At 43.6% G+C, this 19,124-nt stretch overlaps 1 protein-coding gene across 3 annotated transcripts in view; it reads right to left on the bottom strand.

Moving 5' to 3' along the window:
• The window catches only part of DMXL1 (Dmx like 1), a 104,485-nt gene that overhangs the window by 22,716 nt on the left and 62,645 nt on the right, over positions 1-19,124 (bottom strand). For 2 of the 3 annotated variants that reach the window (XM_069962676.1, XM_069962675.1), the window contains exons 25-30: positions 16,741-16,926; positions 16,579-16,655; positions 15,834-15,961; positions 14,703-14,951; positions 2,010-2,194; positions 26-162 (exon numbers count right to left, since the gene is read on the bottom strand). In XM_069962676.1, coding sequence (XP_069818777.1) covers positions 26-162; positions 2,010-2,194; positions 14,703-14,951; positions 15,834-15,961; positions 16,579-16,655; positions 16,741-16,926 — 962 coding nt within the window. Of the gene's footprint in view, positions 1-25; positions 163-2,009; positions 2,195-11,341; positions 11,519-14,702; positions 14,952-15,833; positions 15,962-16,578; positions 16,656-16,740; positions 16,927-19,124 lie in introns of those variants that run through there. The other variant, XM_069962677.1, reaches the window with a different exon arrangement.

The raw sequence follows: 19,124 nt of genomic DNA on the forward strand, positions 1-19,124 counted from the left end.
TTGCCCCTGGTGTGCTATGCTTCACCTGTATGAGTTAGGATTTGAGTGTTCTTGAATCTGGACATCTGATAATGACATGTCATCTTCTTCTTCATCATCATCACTTCCTTGGCTATCCTCTGAATCATATTCCAGTCTATTTTGTGACATTGGCAAATAAGGCTGAAGATGAAAATAAAAAAAAGCTTGTAATTTAGATTACAATAAATCAATGGGGACATTGCACTTCTCTGATCTTTGTGTTTGAGCTACAGGTATCTTTTTATCTTCTTTGTTTTATTTTATGCCCATGCATGCTATAAAAGTAAACTAGATGTAAGGGTCTAGAGCAGGGGTGTCAAACTCATATACACAGTGGGCCAAAATTAAAAAACTGGACAAAGTCGTCAACCAATCTTGATATTTATTGAAGCTGGCATGTAGCATCCTTGACGCTGTCAAAGAAGTGTTCATGTCACTGCCACATGTACCTCCACGATGCACAGAACGGGCTGTTGACAGAACTTTCCTTCATGTCATATCTATAGCGCACTTTTATAAGACCTCCTAATCACCTATATACAAGCTCCTCATCTACAGTTCCCAAAATTTCAATAATGTGCCTATGCAGTACTTACTCTCTTTATGGTACTCCCTAATACTGCTCTATAAATTAGTTGCCTTCACATGTAGTTACCCAATTATTTTTCTCACGCAGTAGGTAATCCTATAAGTGTCCCATATTGTCAGCCCCCCTCAATAGTGCCTCATATAGTACTCATCCCCAGTAAATAGTGCCCCATATAGTAATCCCACCCCCTCAAAAAGTGCCCCATATAGAAGTCAGCCCCCCTCAATAGTGCCCAATATATTAATTAGTCCCTCCCCCATATAGTTAATTACACCAGCAGCTCCTCCACCCACATGATTCACACAGCACAGGCAGCATTAGGCCTGCAGCGTAGATGTGAGTAATAGAAGGAGGCAGCACATCCCGTCCTGACACAGGCAGCGTGGTGACATTATGACAAATGCTGCCTGCGCTGGGTGCGACCTGCAAAAGATCATAATATGGGCAATCCAGGCAGTCATCCAGACAGCCCATATTATATTTAAGTGCGTTGTCAGTGGGCTAGCTGTAGGAAATAAACTGATTTTCTATGCAAGCAAAAAATAATGGCACTGTGGGACATATTAGGCCCGCAGACCAGAGTTTGACATGCCTGGTCTACAGTATTCTGTGTAATAGTCACTGCCATTCCACCAATACCACCATGTTAAGGAAGGGACATCATAGTGTATATGTTACTATACATTTAAACAGTGATAAGGCTGGGAGAAGAATGCTTTTATAGTCTGACATTCAGCATAAAATAGTTGTTTGGTTAAAAGTTATAAATAAAAATATTCCTGGGACTGTGGAGAACATTTACATATCTGTCCGCTACTGGCTTGGATCTATGCAGTCTATGCCCAGTGGTCATTTTCTAAACCATACACATTTAATCTGGCTGAGGTATCAGCCAAATAAAAAGTGTGCAGAAACAATCGTCACTGATACTGCATGCACGTGTTTTTGGCCTCCCTCACCCAGTACCATGTTTATTACACTTTGCTGAACCTTCTTTCTTTATTGAAAGTTTAGCTTAGAGTGGTAAGTTGTCGCAGTCTTCTATATTCTACTTTGGCTACAATAATTACTTATTTTTCACCGCAAAACCAATTTAATTGTAAATTTCTCCAGACATATATACTGCACATATGTTTGTACAAACTCTTATTGTGCTCAACAATTTGCATATTTTGGCACTCTGCATTGTGACCGTCAAGGGAGTGGTAAGGAGGGCAAAACTTCATGTGTGCTGCATTTGTTACAATTTACACCTGACCATAGGTGTAAATTATAGATGAAATCTATACCAGCTTTGAGCGTGTGCTGGCAGGGATTTACAATATCCCTATGTGTAAGAAGTCTGTTTTAGTAATTTAATCTTATATACAAAAAACACTTTGATTTATAAACCAAGTACCTTTGCTATGAAATAATCCCAGACGCTAAGTTCAGGAGGGATAAACTTTTCACGGAAAATAGATGAACCCTGGTCTAACACTGGCGAAGCAAAAACAGATGGACTATCTGCAAGCTGGGATTTTGTAGAAAGTCTAAATCGTTTTGAAGCCTTGTCGTTTTCTTCAACTGGAGAAGATACAACAACTACAAAATAAAAAGAAAGCAAGGACTGATTAGTTACCTCATACAGTTTTATCCACTAAATGGCCCACTGAAAAGTTGAAACAAGAGCGTGTTGAAAAAGAGGATTTTTTACTCACCGTAAAATCTCTTTCTCGTAGTCTTCATTGGGGGACACAGATACCATGGGTATAGGCTGCTGCCACTAGGAGGCGCTGACACTAAGAGAGACAAAGGAAGTGACTCCTCCTGAGCAGGATATACCCGCCCACAGGCACTGAGCTAAACCAGTTTGTACAAGAGCAGTAGGAGAAGTCAAGAACAGGTAAAGTAGGAATAACCCCAAAAACGGAGAAAACTACCATACCGAGGAAAAACCCCAAAAGAAAATGGGTGGGTGCTGTGTCCCCCAATGAAGACTACGAGAAAGAGATTTTACGGTGAGTAAAAAATCCTCTTTTCTCGTGCGTCTTATTGGGGGACACAGATACCATGGGACGTCCAAAAGCAGTCCATGGGGTGGGAAAGATAACCGCTAGACAAGAGCGCTTGGTGAGAAGGCACAGAATAGCACCAACACAACCATCAACTAGGAATAGAGCAAGGGATGATGCTGAATGCATCAGAGAAAACCCCTACAGGTCCGCAGCAAAGGAAAAAATGTCTAGTCCCTGGAGCAACGTGCTGCACGGCAGACAGAGTGGGTTGTGTCCGTCCTGGAAGCCAGCAACATGATGTAACATCGAGTCCAACAGAACTAGTAGGCTAGATGTGGGGAAAAAAAGCAGACGCCCAGCCAAGTGGGTGACCACAGGCGGCAGGGACTTACTCTGAGGTAGAATAGAATAAAAGGCAAATACAACCATGACGGGAGAGACTGGAAAATGTTTCATGGCACATAGAGGTCTAAGGCGTCAAATAAAGGAGAGAGAGGACTGAGCGTCTCTCATAGAAGGTGCCACATGAGATGCAGGAGAAGCTGCGTCCTTGACTATGGAGCTGGGAAGAATGGCCAGGCTGGAAGCTCCATGGGCCTAGGAGTAGTCTTCACTGAGAAGACAAAACTTGAGCACAAGAGAAGCCATGGCCTATGACATGAGTTATCCCATCTGAGAAACACATGTTAATAAGAAGAATCAAGCTGTCCAAGCATAATGCAGTCCAGGGAAGGAAGGAAAAACAAGATCAGAATCTTGAGTAAGTTGTCCTGGAAGGAGTACAGTAGTACCTGGTACCCCGCAGTGCCCGGCAGAAAAGAGGAGCAGAGGAAAGCCGGTAAGCCGGGGAAAAAACAACTCCATGGGCTGTTAGAGCCTTAGAAAGGAGGTTGATCATATAAAACACTCCGCTCCAAGGAAGCCTAGAGGTACTCGAGAGCCTGGAGTCCCAGAAGAAAACTGTCAAGGGAGGTCAAGGTAAGGCTGATGGGCATGGGAGTTGTCACAGGACAATGGGCACAACAGGTAATACATAGACTAGAGTCCATATGTAAACTAGATCCAGAAACCAACGCCTCAAAGGGTGAGCAGAGACGTTGCTTGGTAAGAGCAGAACAGCAAATGTAAGTCCTGCCAGAATGGGCCAGTGAACAACCCTGTTTCCAAGGAGAGGAAACCCTTAAGGGATTAAGTTCTCAAGGAATCCACATGGGAGACAACATAAGGGAGGGGGATGGCCAGTCAACAACAAGACCAAGGACAAGGAATTCAAGCAGGAGTGCTCATAGAGGCCAGTGAGGGTCAGAAACCCACACCTGCCTGTCGGAAGAAGCTATTACGGAATAGCAGTCCTCAGGAGGATACTTATACTAAATATTCCATCCTCCTGGAGGAGGGAAGGGCTGCTTGAAGATTTTCTGACTGAGTGGTAAAAAACCAAACCCAGGATGGGGGGGTCATGCACAACAGTGCATTAAGCCAGGGAGAAGGAGTAATGGTGTAAGCGGGAGCACTGCAAAACCCTGAACTGAGAGCAATGCTTCATAGTCCATATGGCCAAGCAAGGACACCTGGAGAAGCTAGACCACGAAGAGACCATACACCTATGCTTAGGACGGTAGAGAAACAGTGCAGGCAGTAAACAGGAAATCCTCACCCTGTGACACTGCAGCTGCCTAAGAGAGAAGACTAAATACTTGCCATGTTGGCCATAGGCAGATGCAGAAGGAGAAGTCCTAAAGTAGCACTGTGATAGACATGTAGGCAATTGATGTCCTACATACACCAGGGGTAGAAGAAACCCTTTACTGTTTTACCTGAGGAGCAGAGAGGCCTCACTTCATCCAGATCAAAGAGGGGACGGCCTAAGCAATTCAAGCCATACTACTGGGGAACAGCCAGCGAGACAAATGCCAGAACATGGTAGTTATGCCCAGACAAAGGACAGAAGAACTACCCTGACAGTACCAGGATGAAATAGTGACCGGATCTGTATGCTGCCGGCCACTCAGAGGACCAGAGTATGAGAGTCCAACAGTCCAGGGGCAGGTAAAGCGAGGGGTTCTGTACCTCGTGTAGTGGGACACGTAGCAGGATGCTTGGGCTTTAGAAAGGATACAGCCCAAGAGGAATACAACAAGGTTACGCTGCCTGAGAGCAGGTAATGAGACTTGTTAGTGGAAACATATAGAAGACAACATGGTGTAGTAACAAGTTACCCCATGATGATCCCCTGAAGTGACAGGCACAGATCATGGAAGTCCTACGAGGATGAAAGGTAATATACAGGGTAACACGAGCAGAGTAGCTGCAAGCAGTAAGTAACAGAAGACCAGCATTCAAGAGATACAAATACCTGGACTGGAAACAGGTAACGTGCCTGGTCAGACCTGTAAACAGAAGCCTACAGTGTGTGCCCTGGGAGCAGGGAAGAGATCAGGACTGTGTCCCTATGTAAATGAGGACTGGATACGAGAACTGCCCAGCATCACCAGGATAGTGAGCAAACCTGAAGGTTGTGTATTACATCGTGTAACAGAATACCACAATCTGTGCACACCGAACTACAGGTAATGTAGTTGGAGCCATATCATGCAGCAGAGGGGAGAGGTCTGAATAACCTTGTACCACCACCTGGGAGGGGGTAACATGTCCAGTTCTATGTCTGTGACATCATGTAGTAAAGGAATCTATGTCATGAAGATGAGAGGCAGGTCTGAAGCACCGCCCGCTAATGGGTGATGTGAGAGACAGGACTGGAAGCTCTGAGTAACACCGGAACAACGACTGGCAATGGGTGATGAGTCTGGTCCCATAACCTGTCTAACAAACCATGTAGCAGACGGTTCTGTTGTGAGAGCACAGGAACACAGCATAGTAATAGGTAATGTGTCTGGTTCCATGTCCTGCTTGCGACATCATTTAGCAAAGGATTCTGCCTCAAGAACACAGTAGTCCCCTTAGGAACGGTAATGTGTCTGGTCTCATGTCCTGCTTGTGAAACCATGTAGCAGAGGGTTCTGCTCAGAGATAGTTTGTCAACGAGTAACGTGTCTGGTTCCATGTACATACCGTGACACTGTGTAGCAGAGGGTTCTGCTCAGGGCACAGATACACTGTCTGGAAACAGGTAACATGTCTGGTTCCGTGTACTTACCATGATACTGTGTAGCAGAGGGTTCTGCTCAGAGCACAGATACACTGTCTGGAAACAGGTAACGTGTCTGGTTCTGTGTACTTACCATGACACTGTGTAGCAGAGGGTTCTGCTCAGAGCACAGATACACTGTCTGGAAACAGGTAACGTGTCTGGTTCTGTGTACTTACCATGACACTGTGTAGCAGAGGGTTCTGCTCAGAGCACAGATACACTGTCTGGAAACAGGTAACGTGTCTGGTTCTGTGTACTTACCATGACACTGTGTAGCAGAGGGTTCTGCTCAGAGCACAGATACACTGTCTGGAAACAGGTAACGTGTCTGGTTCCGTGTACTTACCGTGACACTGTGTAGCAGAGGGTTCTGCTCAGAACACAGATACACTGTTTGGAAACAGGTAACATGTCTGGTTCCGTGTCCTGCTCGTGACACCGTGTAGCAGAGGGTTCTGCTCAGAGCACAGATACACCACCTGGATAGCGGGTAACGTGTCTGATTCCATGTACTTCTCGTGACACCATGTAGCAGAGGGTTCTCAGAGCACAGATACGCCACCTGATAGCGGGTAATGTGTCTGGTTCCATGAACATCTCGTGACACCATGTAGCAGAGAGTTCTCAGAGTACAGATACACCGCCTGGATAGCGGGTAACGTGTCTGGTTCCATGTACTTCTCGTGACACCATGTAGCAGAGGGTTCTGCTCAGAGCACAGATACACCGCCTGGATAGCGGGTAACGTGTCTGGTTCCATGAACTTCTCGTGACACCATGTAGCAGAGGATCTCACTGAGGGCACAGAAACACTGTATGGTGATGGGGAATATGTCTGTGCGTATGTGGTTGGAGGGGAACCAGAGTGTCTGTATATAAGTATTAATGTAATCTTATATATATAAAATCTGACACAGAGGTGTCAACCAGCACCAAAAATGCTGGATCTGCAGACCAAGGGTTGCTGGAACATTATATGGAACATTGGCCATAATAAAACATGATGCAAGCCATTCTCATATATGTAATGGTGTAATAACCACTTCCACCAGTAGGTGGCAGGAGAGATGCATCAAGTGTCCCAAGCTGCTGGAATAGAAGGGTAGTGTGTGTGGTAGCTCCATCAGGAGACCGCACACACACACACACATGGCAGGGGGAGGGGGAAGCAGCATCCCTCAGTGCAGGCTCTGGAGAGAGCCAAAAGGGGGGATGCCACGGTCCGCGCTGCACCCGAAAAGGGGCGGGGCCTACCGGGAGGGGGCGGAGCATCTTACTGTGAAGGCTCCACGGAGAGCCACAGGTAAGATTAAGGTGGGATGCTGAGGCCCACCCGACTCCCGAAGGGGGCGGGGCCTGCCGGGAGGGGGCGGAGCATTCCAGTGCAGGCTCCACAGTTAAGAAGAAAGGCGCAATTCTCCGGGCCGCGCGGCACCCGGAAGGGGCGGGGCTTACCTGAGAAGGCGGGGCATCCCCAGAGCAGGCTCCAGTGAGAGCCAAACATAATGAGAAGTAATGAAGAGGGCCGCGCAGCGCCCGAAAAGGGGCGGGGCATATCAGGAGGGGGCGGAGGTAGCCCTGTGTGTACTCTGGAGAGCCACAATATAGGGAAAAAAAGGGCAGGATGCCGCGGCACCCGGTAAGGGGCGGGGCTTAGGGAAAAGGGGCGGAGCATCCTTTAGTATGGTCTCTAGAGCCACATGAAAAGGAAAAGTGCGGGAAGCTGCGGCCTGCGCAGCACCCAGTCAGGGGAGGAACATCCCTCACAGTGGCACCCAGAGAGAGAGACACTAATAAAAATAAAATGGTGGAGAGGGCTGGCCTGCTACCGACTGAGGGGAGAGGAGTATCTGCCTGGGGAGGGCTGCAAGTGACTGGAGAGGGAGAGCTGCCTATGTGGAGTAAAATGGCGGCCTGGGAGGGAGGGCAGGGGGAATATACTCACCTATATAGGAGCACATACTCACCATTGTCGTCTTCAGCCGGTGGGTGCCTCACCTTAACGAGCCAAGCTTTGGGGGGCGAGGCGGGAAGGGGCTGTGCGGATACAGAGTCCGCAGAAAGGCGACCAGATAGTCAGACTGATCTGGGGCCCTGGTGTCACGTTGCCGGCCGGTGGCGACCGAGGGGTCACAGCCCATTTACATTTATGGTCTGTTCCCTGGTCGCATAGTGGGGGGATCAGGGTGAGTTTTAGATAACCCACCGTGCCCAAGAATCCATAGGACCTATAAGGAAAAAGAAAAACCAACTAACTAAACATAAAGGAAGAAACTGGTCTGGAGAACCCAGACCTGTGTCTGCCTCCTACTGACACTAAGCTAAACTGGTTTAGCTCAGTGCCTGTGGGCGGGTATATCCTGCTCAGGAGGAGTCACTTCCTTTGTCTCTCTTAGTGTCAGCGCCTCCTAGTGGCAGCAGCCTATACCCATGGTATCTGTGTCCCCCAATAAGACGCACGAGAAAGACAGTGTTTCCTGGTTAAGGGTTGCCTTTAGCCAGTCAGCTGCTCTGGACAGAACTGGCAACTGCCACATGTACAGAGACGTCGTTCAGAGCTGCTGGCTGAAAAATCATCATATGATACATGATGTCAGCACAAGAAGTGAGGGCACTGCTTAATACCAGTACTGCTCTATTAGAGCAGCGTACTGATGTTCACATCTAAAAAGATATTCCTTGGCCACAATTTCCCTAATGCCGCAACAGTGCTCCAATCCACAATGTATGGTGCTTATAGGTGCCAAGATGTGACATATCAGGCCCACTCATCCATTTAGTGGCTACAGCGCTTTCCTACACAGACACAGATTTATTTTTTATTTCCCCATCCCGAGTATATAACAAAAAATGTGGCCCTGCCCAGACAACCCGTATAATGTAGATCATGGGAGTGAACTGCAACAAAACAATAGCATATAATGCATGTAGGTGAGTGCATTATTTGCCGCTTTTATTTCAGGTGTACAACGTGGCTATTCATGAATCTTTGTTGTAGTTCTTTATGATTTATAGTTAATTCCCTGCAGCATAAAGGCTACAGGGTGAGTTACTTCTAAAGACTACATATACATAGTCCTTTGCTACTGCGCATATATAATTATTAATATATAAAACGATATATAAAAAAATTGGGTTTTAGCAGGCTTCCTTTAAAAAAACATGTTAATGGGAATTAACTTACCTTAGACAAACCTGGGATTAATTAAGCTGAAATACAACACAAAATATTCTACATATAACAAATTGAAGAGCCAAAACATGCAAAAACTGCATGCACATGCCCAATGTAAACTGGCCAGGAATAAAAATATGGTCATAAAAGCCAAAAACATGTAAACATGAAAAAGCACTGTCCAATTTAGCCATGACTCTGAAATTTAATGACTTACTTTAAGAATCAGACCTTTAGTGCACCACACGTCAAGTTATTTTGTTAGATTATGGGGGACAGGTTGTCTATCATTATAATATAGTATATATTGTTAATTGAAGCAAACTTAAAATGTAGAACATCAAAAATGTTATTAAATGGAAATAATGAAATGGAGCGCGACAGCAACACATAACACCACATAACAAAACAGCAAAGAGCATGCAAATATCAAGAATTGCTAAAAAAAAAATCCTCTATTTGGAATTGTCTGCAATGAACTTTAGTTCACTCTTTAAATGAATGTTGTGAAATACTCAGATACATACTAGCATCTGAGTCATTGCTAATTTGTTTTCCACCGTCCTTTTTGATAGTCATACAGTGTACATCTATCCATCCCCCTACCCACTTCCCCAATGCCCTTTGCCTTATCTATCACTCTAGAAATCTTGCATTGAATACACTCTGACCTTCCCTGGAAGGGCTATAGGCAAATCTATTTACTAAAGGCCCTATTACACAAAGCGATTATCATCCGTATTTGGCCGATTATCAGCCAATACTGAAATAATCACTTTGTGCAATCAGCCGACATGCACGATGCGAGGAACAAGGACCAAGTGAGCGCCGACCTGACAGGTCGGTGCTCGCTTGCATCGCTGATTGGCCCCATTAATAGCGCCTTAAGCCTTTCAGGATCCAAACTTTAGGTTCCAGAATGTCAACGTTTTTTTTTTCTGTTTGCATGTTTCTTTTGTAATTTTAGGATTTCAGGAGTATTTTATATTTGGGAAAAAAAATGAAAAAATATGTTTAGTATAAACAATTTTATTAACCAGCGATGATCGGTGTCCAGCGCAGCGGCTTCATGCTGGTCCTGTGGCGTGTTCACATGACCACTCTTCTAACTCCTCTTCTATCTCCATGTGGATTGAAGACCAGAAGTTGCGGTTTCCAATGCATTCTCTATGGGACTTCCGGCCTTCAATTGACATGGAGACAGAAGAGCGGTGATGTTAATGCGCATGGGATTTAAACAGCACTGCAGGATCGGAATGAAGCCGCGCCATTGGCTAGTATATACTCCAGCACCCAGTGGGGGGACAAATAAAAAATAAAAAAAAATTCCGGAGTGCTTCTTTAAATTTAAAGTAGTTTGGGCTTAGGAGTTCAGACATCAATGACTGAAGCTTTACTTGTGTGCGCCCTCATGAAGTTTAGATTTAGCCTGTAACAATATACAGTAAACTCCCTCCACATAACCAGGAATGTCCGACTTGCACTATGTGTCTTAGTAAGCTCAGCAATCAACCAATGAGCCCTACTTTTTGCTTCGTCCTAGACCTGCTTACTGATGGATTTACTATTGTTGTTGCTGTCTGTTACACAACGTAAGTACAGTATTAATCACGGCCGCTGTTGCCGAATTCCAACACGGACGTGATTAATACTTTACTTTCATTGTGCTGCAGCTAAGGGAATCCCGGCCTGAGTGTATACACTCCGGCCGTGATCGCTAGCGGCGCCGTGACATATTCACTGAATAGCGGCCGCAGAGAACCTGTCAGTTCACACAATGGAGCGTGCGGTTCCGCATCCCAATTCTTCAGAAGTGAAGATCATCCGGCCGGTACTGCAGTACCGGCCAGGAAGATCTTCTCTGACACCGCGCCTTTCTGTGACCCGGCCGTGTCACAGAACGGCCGGTGTCTTACGCCATGTGAACGCGGCCTGAATAGGCATCTTAACAGAAACAAGCAATTACTCACAAAAAAAGTTCACAAAAAAAAAAATTGTTCAATTACTTGCGTTCAATAAGTCAAATGAACAGGGGACTAGCCCAATCTCAACAAACTGCAAAACACTTCACTTAAAAGGATTACAAAACTATAAAACACACAAACCACACCATATATCTGAAAGAAAAATGCTAGCCACAAAGCAAGTTAGTAAACCAATATGTAGAGTTAAAATAAAAATCAAGGGTCATGTGGATTTCTAATAGTTTTCTATCAGAACTTTTTCTTACACACAATATCAATAACTTTGGTAGGCTTACAAAGGATGTCTACCAGCTTAGATAGCAGAAGGAACACCAAACGCTATATTTTTTTTAATAGATCTGCAGTATATTACACGTTAATAATATATTAACAATTAGAAATCCAGTGAGAAATAAAAATGTGTGTAAAGACCCAGTGCTGACTTATTGTCTTAGAATGGCAGGAATAAAAATGCTTGCTGCCCTCAACTACAATTTAGTTTCTTGCCTGAAGGGCTGGTAGGGCTATGGGCACTGATGGCAGTAAGGGCTTTGGAAAAGCCAACACATTCCATGGAGAACACAACTACCTGATGAGGGCTAGGGATAGAAAAGTATTTTCCTGTCAAAACAAAAAGAGAGAAAACATTCAGTGCATAAGAGGATCTATAAAAGGGATTTCACACAGCACTAGAGAACACTTACTGAAGATCTGGTGCATTCAAAATCAACAAAATGTAGACAGTATGGCTTCTCATTACTGATAACACAAGCAGGATACCGGGCTCTTACTATAACTGTGCTCACAAGACACAGCACTGTGGCTATAACAATGGATGTGTGTCGCTGAATTTCTTATAAGACACAGCAGCGCATGTATATAAGTTTATCGCTCACATGGGATATGCTGTTTAGAATTACCTAAAAATTCTTAAAGAGGTGCTTCGGAGACTAAAACATTTTTTTAATACATTGCTTTATTAAAGAAAAACCACAAGTTTTTTATATACATATTTACTTCCAGTGACTGGCAGCAGTAAGGAGTGACACAGTCCCCTCTGCTGCTACTGACATTTGTGTACGGAACTGCAGCCCCCGCTCTGCTCTAGTACCACTACACATCATTATACAAAGCAGGGTCCCCACCCCCACCACCACCTATGTTGTACCATATATTCTTATATACAGTACCTGGTCAGGAGGCTGCCGAGACAATCACTGTGTCCGGCAGCCTCTGCACAGTGAGCAATCACCATTGCTCTGCTTCTAGTACAGTGAGCATTGAAAGCTCTCATAACTCACTATGCAGAGGCTGCCAGACACAGCTATTGTGTCGGACAGCCTCCCCAACAGGTACTGTATATAAAGATATACAGTACACAGAGGGGAACGTTACGCTGCTCTGTACAGCACTTTGCAGCAGGACTAGATCAGAGCAGGAGATGAGGAGCTGAAGGGCTTAGACAGGCCACGTCCCCCCTTCCTGCTGCCAGTCAATGGAGGTGAATGTGTACGTTAAAAAAAATTATTAATTCTTTTTTAAAATTAAGTTATATTGCATAAAAACTAATGTTTAGTTTTGGAGTACTCCTTTAATAAAAGCCTGATCCAGATTACTCTGGACCTCAGACTGGGCCGAAGGTTACCCTTCAAGTGAGGCAATGACTCTAAGCACACAGCCAAGACAATACAGGGGTGGCTTAGGGACTATTCTATGAATATCCTTGAGTGGCCCAACCAAAGCCCTGACTTGAATCCAAATGAACATCTCTGGAGAGACCCGATAATGACTGTCCACCGCTGGTACCCATTCAAGCTGACAGAGCTTGAGGGGGATCTTCAGAAAATAATGGCAGAAAAAACCCAAATCCAGGTGCAAACCTTGTGGCATCATACCCAAGAAGACTGGAGGCTCTAATCCCTGCCAAAGGTGTTTTAACTAAGTACTGTATAAAAGGTCTGATTATTTGTGTCAACGCAATATTTAAAGTGTCACTGTCGTGAATTTTTTTTTTGCAGAAATCAATAGTCCAGGCGATTTTAAGAAACTTTGTAATTGGGTTTATTATCCGAAAAATGCATTTTTATCATGAAAAAGCAGTTTGAAGCTCTCCCCCCCCTGTCTTCATTGTTCTCCTATGGAGAGAGCTAAAGAAAAGACCAAAACAGGACAACAAAGAGTTAATCTACAAATCCCTCAAGGGATATCTCCTGTGACAGTCACCAGTGACCTGTCTGAGCTCGGATTACAGCTGTCACCCAGCTCTGTGCCTGTAATCCTCTGTTATCTGCTTTCTGCTGCCGGCTAACTCCCTCCTTCCTCCTCCCCCCTCCCCTCTCCCTAGAGCAGACAGGGACGACTCCTGCAACAAGTCACAATTTTCAGATTTTTTGGAGTGGATGAAAAAGAGGAAGGAGGGGGGGACCTGGGAAAAGGCTTTTTACATGCAGATAATGGCAGATTTGGCTAATAAACCCAATTACAAAGTTTCTTAAAATCGCCTGGACTATTGATTTCTGCAAAAAAAAAAAAAAAAATACGACAGTGACTCTTTAAGATTTTTCTTCTCAATAAAATGGATTTTTAACATTCTGTTTTCACTTTGTCATTATGGGGTATTGCATGCAGAGTGCTGGAGGAAATTAGATTTATTTATTTCACAAAGCCATGGCAGAACAAAATGTGAAAAAGTGAAAATGTCTGAAAACTTTCTGGATGCACTGTACAGTATAACTGTGCTAAGTTAATTATTATTTTTTTTAATTCTAGAACTAGAGATCAAAGGAGACTCAAAGTGCTTATACACCTTTAATAACAAGCTTCAGTCACTCACCCCTGGCAATGGCTTATCTCTCAGAATAACAAAAGGAACTGTTACAAGTCCTAAATATCTCACCCCCACCCCCATATCTGTTAGGGAGATGTCAAGAAGTCCCAATACAAATAATATAACTTGTCCTGCCAAAGTAGTCCGGTGTTCACCACCCTACAAAGCCTGGGATATCTATGTATCAATCTATCTATCACACAATTGGACAACCTCTTTAAACACTTGCTTGCACACCAACTATCCTGCCTTATTAAGGGCTACAGATTTATAACAATAGCCTACACGCCTATATAGAGAAGGAGCAAGTGGGCACCTATCCAGCAAGGAAGGTAGTATGGTCGGAAAGTCCACTGATAGAATGTCATCATTAGCCTTCCATCCTAAGTTACGACATGCTGCAAATCCACAGCATCGTGAAATCCAGTAAAACCTATATAACATGCTTGTAGTCATGGAACTATAACCAAGAACCAATCGGCTAGAAAGGCATTGGATGGTATGTTTTGCTGGATACTCTGATCTGGATTTGCCACATCTTATAACTTTTAAAGATAGGAGAATAAAAACTGAATTTCAATAGTGAATGTACTGACCTGTCTATGGGATGAAGAGCCATGCAGGCCAATAGGTGAGCTGGCCTGTATCACATATTTATACTAAATAGGGGCCTATGCTAGGTATATAATGAAAAGGAGTAAGACAAGAGGACTTAAATCTATATCTATCTCTCTCTATATCAGCCTCAATTTATAAACAATGTTTTTTTTAGGACTTACAGTACATTACATTAGGACATACATTGAAACAAAAGACAACACAATACATTACTAACATACAAGCAGGTTGCAGTGCTATACATTACTGGCGTACACAAATGTGCAACACATAAAACATAATGGAGCTTAGTACCATAACATAATAATATCTTGTCAGGACTTCTATGTCACCCCCAATAACATGTAAACAATGACCAACCTGTGGCTGGTTTTACAGGCATTTGTCCCCTGCATGGAATCCGAGCTCCTCCGCCAAAGACTGCAGACCACATTTTGTCACTCAGAGGATGAGCAACAATGCAGAACAACTCTTGGCTCGAATGAGTGGCTAATCCATGGATGAAGAGACTCAGGTAGACGGCAGTAAGAATTTCACAAAGCAGGATTGTAAGGCCTGGTTGGGCTTCTTCTCCAGCAGTATTAAGCATGCGGATTAAACTACTGATCCCTACATTAGAAAAGACATAGCATTACTATAAGGCGGCTCAACATGTTTAGGTGGTGTCTCACACCTGCATTACTAGCCAGTAGCTGACAGCAAAGTATCAGGTTCTGAACTCTAGACCCACAATCTAAACCTATCAATGGGGATATTGCACTTGAATGATACAACATAGTAGACTACAATACTCTGAAAAGAGGTTTACAGTAGGAGAAAAAGTAGTATAGTAAAGTAGTATAATTAAAGGTCCTATGGGTCATGTATGTCTCAAACAGAGTAAACACCAAGAAATTTCCCCAATGTACAACTCTGACTAATGTTTCTAAATATGATGTGAACAGAACCTAAGATCAAACACACTTAAACTTCTCAAGCTAATACTTCACCAACACTTATATTGCATTTACTAGTGAAGCAGATGTCTCCCAGGATATGAGTCTAGGTTTTGACCAATAACATATGTACGGACAAAGGGCAAGTCATTTGTATTTCTTGTCTAGCAGGTATAGCTGAGCGCATATACAGTAGCTTTGTAAGCTCAGCAGTCGGCTTATCTGCCGGCTGCCATTTAACTCTGCTTTGCTCCAGGTGCCTAGGAAAGCTGATTCTAATTATGAGAAGCTTCTTCCAGTTTCCCAGGACTGGATGCAGCTTTTCCCAGCACCCGAGCAGAGCCGCACTCATCTTTACTAGCAGGTAGATTATATTTAAAAATACTCACAGCATCCTGCCATAGAGAATACTTAAAATGTATGCCTTGGTTGTCTAGCAAGTGGGTAAGCAGAGTAAGCTACTTCTATCAATTGCTTAGTGAGTGGATTACTGTAGGTGTAAATGACATGCATCCCTTGTACAGGAATTAAGTGGGGTGTAATAGAGAAACATTACCTGGCCAATGGGTGGGCGAAGTGTTTGGTATGACTGCTTCATCCACACTTGTGCGCAGAGGTTGTCTCTGGATAAGAAGAACGCTCTGGTACACCATGCCTGTAAATGGGTTGGTCTGAAGGGAAGAGCTGGGGGGAAATGTTCTACAGTCATATCAAATTATATTATAAACAATTACAGCAACTAAAAAAAAAATCCTTCTCTCCTTCAGATGGGTTTTGTCCTATTAAGTCATATACATATAATAGAAGGGGAATTGCAACTTATATGACTCATCCCTCAACTACAGGCGATCCGCAACTTGCTGCTTCACTCTAAGGCGAGACTTGAGCCCCTGTTCTTTAAGGGGTACTTCAGGCAAGGGCCTTTTTTTGATATATGCCCCGGGATGGGTTGTTTAAAAATAATAAAGCACTTAACTCACTGGCTCGGTGGCTGGGCGAGTCTGTAACGTCACAACAAGTCGTCCCAGAAGCGGCCAAACAGTGGTTAAATACCAGCAGCGCCACAGGAGCCGTGGAGTCAAGTGTGCTTTATTATTTTTAAATAACCCATCCCCAGGTATATATATACATGTCTAAAAGCCCCTTGCCCCGGTAGATAGGACACTGTATAGTGTTGTAAGTTAGAATACTCCTGTAACCAGATAGGAAAGCAACTACAAAGTGGCTCGACCATTTATAACATGATCGGGTTGAACCATCACTAAATACAAGATTTTTATATAACATTATGGGATCTATACCTGCTGGCTGGTGCTCCGCAAAGGCACTGATAGATACAAGCAGACAGAGATGCAGCCAGAGTGTGCATTACATAGATCTGAAAAATAGAGAAATGTGAAACATAAGCACATTATTACCAACCACATTTATAAATACACACACTTATGTGACATACACCATACCTTATTACTACGGACATCAGGGTGAGGTGGTGAATCAAGATTTATTATGGCATGTAGAATATCATGAGTTAAGTTACTGAGGTGTAATAAGGGATTGGCCACAACAGTTTTGGCACTTGCTGTGCAAGCAAATAAAAGTGGGATAGAGGTCTGTTCTGTCTGAGGGTTGGAAAGGAGAGATGTATCCTATAAAGAAAAAAAATAAATTACTTCTCAAACAGAAACATGTAAAGAAACATCATACACCAAACACACAACATATACAGCAGATGAATTTTCTGAATTCAGAAGACCAATAACGTTCAATAAATATCCATGGCCTATCTGGGGCCTTTAGGACACACTGGGGCCTTTAGGACACACCATTTTGGGTAAGATTTTTGTCATTTGCTGTATATTTAATATTGCCTAGTCCTTATAATTGCAATTATACAAAACATATAATATTGCCGCTCTATGGTACTTTTGGTGCTCTTTGCCGCCGGATTGCCAGATGAACTAAGCTCCCCAAAGGAAAGTGCACTCACAACTGTCCTTGAACTGAGCATGCCTGGCCAACCTTGGTAGGTCATAATGCAGCAGTCCAGCATTCATAATTCTTAAGTTATATAAACAGTGTATTTGTAGTGCGTAGTGTTACACAGCTTATGTAAGTCCACCAAGTGGTTATGGGGTTATCCAGCATTAGAAAAAACAAAGCTACTTTCTTGCAAAAACGTCACCACCCCTGCCCGCAGGTTGTGTGTTATTACAATTCAGCTTCATTCACTTCAACAGAACTGTGCTGCAAAACCCAAACAGACGTTTAAATAAGTGGGACTTATACAAAATGCATAAAACAACCTATTGTTTCTAATTTCTCGATCACCTCTGGCGACTGCAAAGAAATGGAGGGGAACCTGCATCTATCAGACATTTATGACTGTACTCTGTCAATATGCTATACCTGTCAAGATGAGAATGCCTCTTCTATAAACGTGGTCAAGATGTATTAAAACTTTTGACAACAAGGTATTGTGTCACTCGGTTTTTGCTGCCTAAATGAAGACAGCATAAACTAGTGACAAGACTGCTAAACAGAACAGTGTATTACTAACATCATTCTGTTTACTTGAGAATGGGTTTGTCCCACACCACTCATTCTACCCGCTGGCTGCTGATTGACAGCTGTCTGACTATACACAGAGTGTGTGTGTGTGTGTGTATGTGTAATATTGTGTATATATCCATCCATACACACAGCAACATGGACACTTCTTGGTCTGGTCCATCTAGTCTGCCCTTTTTGTATTCCCTTTCTTATTATCTTAGGATAAATATATGTTTATCCCAGGCAGGTTTATATTCAGTTATTGCAGATTTACCAACCACATCTGCTGGTAGCATACTACCCTTTCAGTAAAGTAATATTTTCTTGTGTTGGTTCTGACCTTCCCCCCAAATAATCTCAGACTGTGTTCCTGTCCCTCTTGTCCCTGTGTTCATTTTTTTATTAGAGGAAGCTGGTGCTCATGAATACCTAGGACTACTGAGCACATAATACATAATACATGCACATAATAGAGAGAACTAGTATATAGAGTCGTGATTATTCAGTAGGGTATCTCCAAATCAGCTGCACAGAACAATATAGGTGATACATTATTCTGTTCTGTCACTATTTTATACTACCCTTTGATAGGGCAGAAAAACCTACTGACAGAGTGAGCGTCTTTAGAAGTGGGCCAACACCTCACAGCAGATCTTCACATGGCTAAGGCCGCTTTAAACGGAACAATTATCATTGTTAGCTAGCACCGATCTGATAGGTTCCATAAGTGAGTGATGAACTATTACACAGCTTGCTAACTGTGCAGCAAGGTCTTCACAGGCATTGTTAGTGATATCCGTGCAGCCCTTCTGGTATAGAGAATAATAAAAGTATACACTTAATTGTCTGCCCCCTCCGGTGTCCTGGTGTCTTTTTCCAGCTAACTGCAGCTGCTGCTGAAGCTTCTGATCCAGTCTCTGCAGTGACAGGACTCTCAGATAATCACTGATTGAGGCAGGACAGCACGGCCGCCAGTCATTGGCTGAGCGGCCTGTCACTTCAGAGGTGTATCAGTGTGCCAGAGTCGGTTGCAGTTGGGGAAAAGGCAGTAGGACACCGGAGGAGCCTGGAGAGGTAAGTATATAGTTACATAGTTAATACGGTTGAAAAAAGACACATGTCCATCAAGTTCAACCAAGGAGGGGATGGATACAGGGAAGGGGGAGGGGTGATAGGTTCTATACATATGCATCTATATTATTTTGCTCTAAGAACTTGTCTAGCCCTGTTTTGAAGCCCTCTACTGTTTTTGCTGTGACCAGAACCTGTGGTAGACTGTTCCACAGATTCACAG

The sequence above is a fragment of the Dendropsophus ebraccatus genome, chromosome 3 (assembly GCF_027789765.1).
Source record: "Dendropsophus ebraccatus isolate aDenEbr1 chromosome 3, aDenEbr1.pat, whole genome shotgun sequence".
In the NCBI taxonomy this organism is placed as follows: domain Eukaryota; kingdom Metazoa; phylum Chordata; class Amphibia; order Anura; family Hylidae; genus Dendropsophus; species Dendropsophus ebraccatus.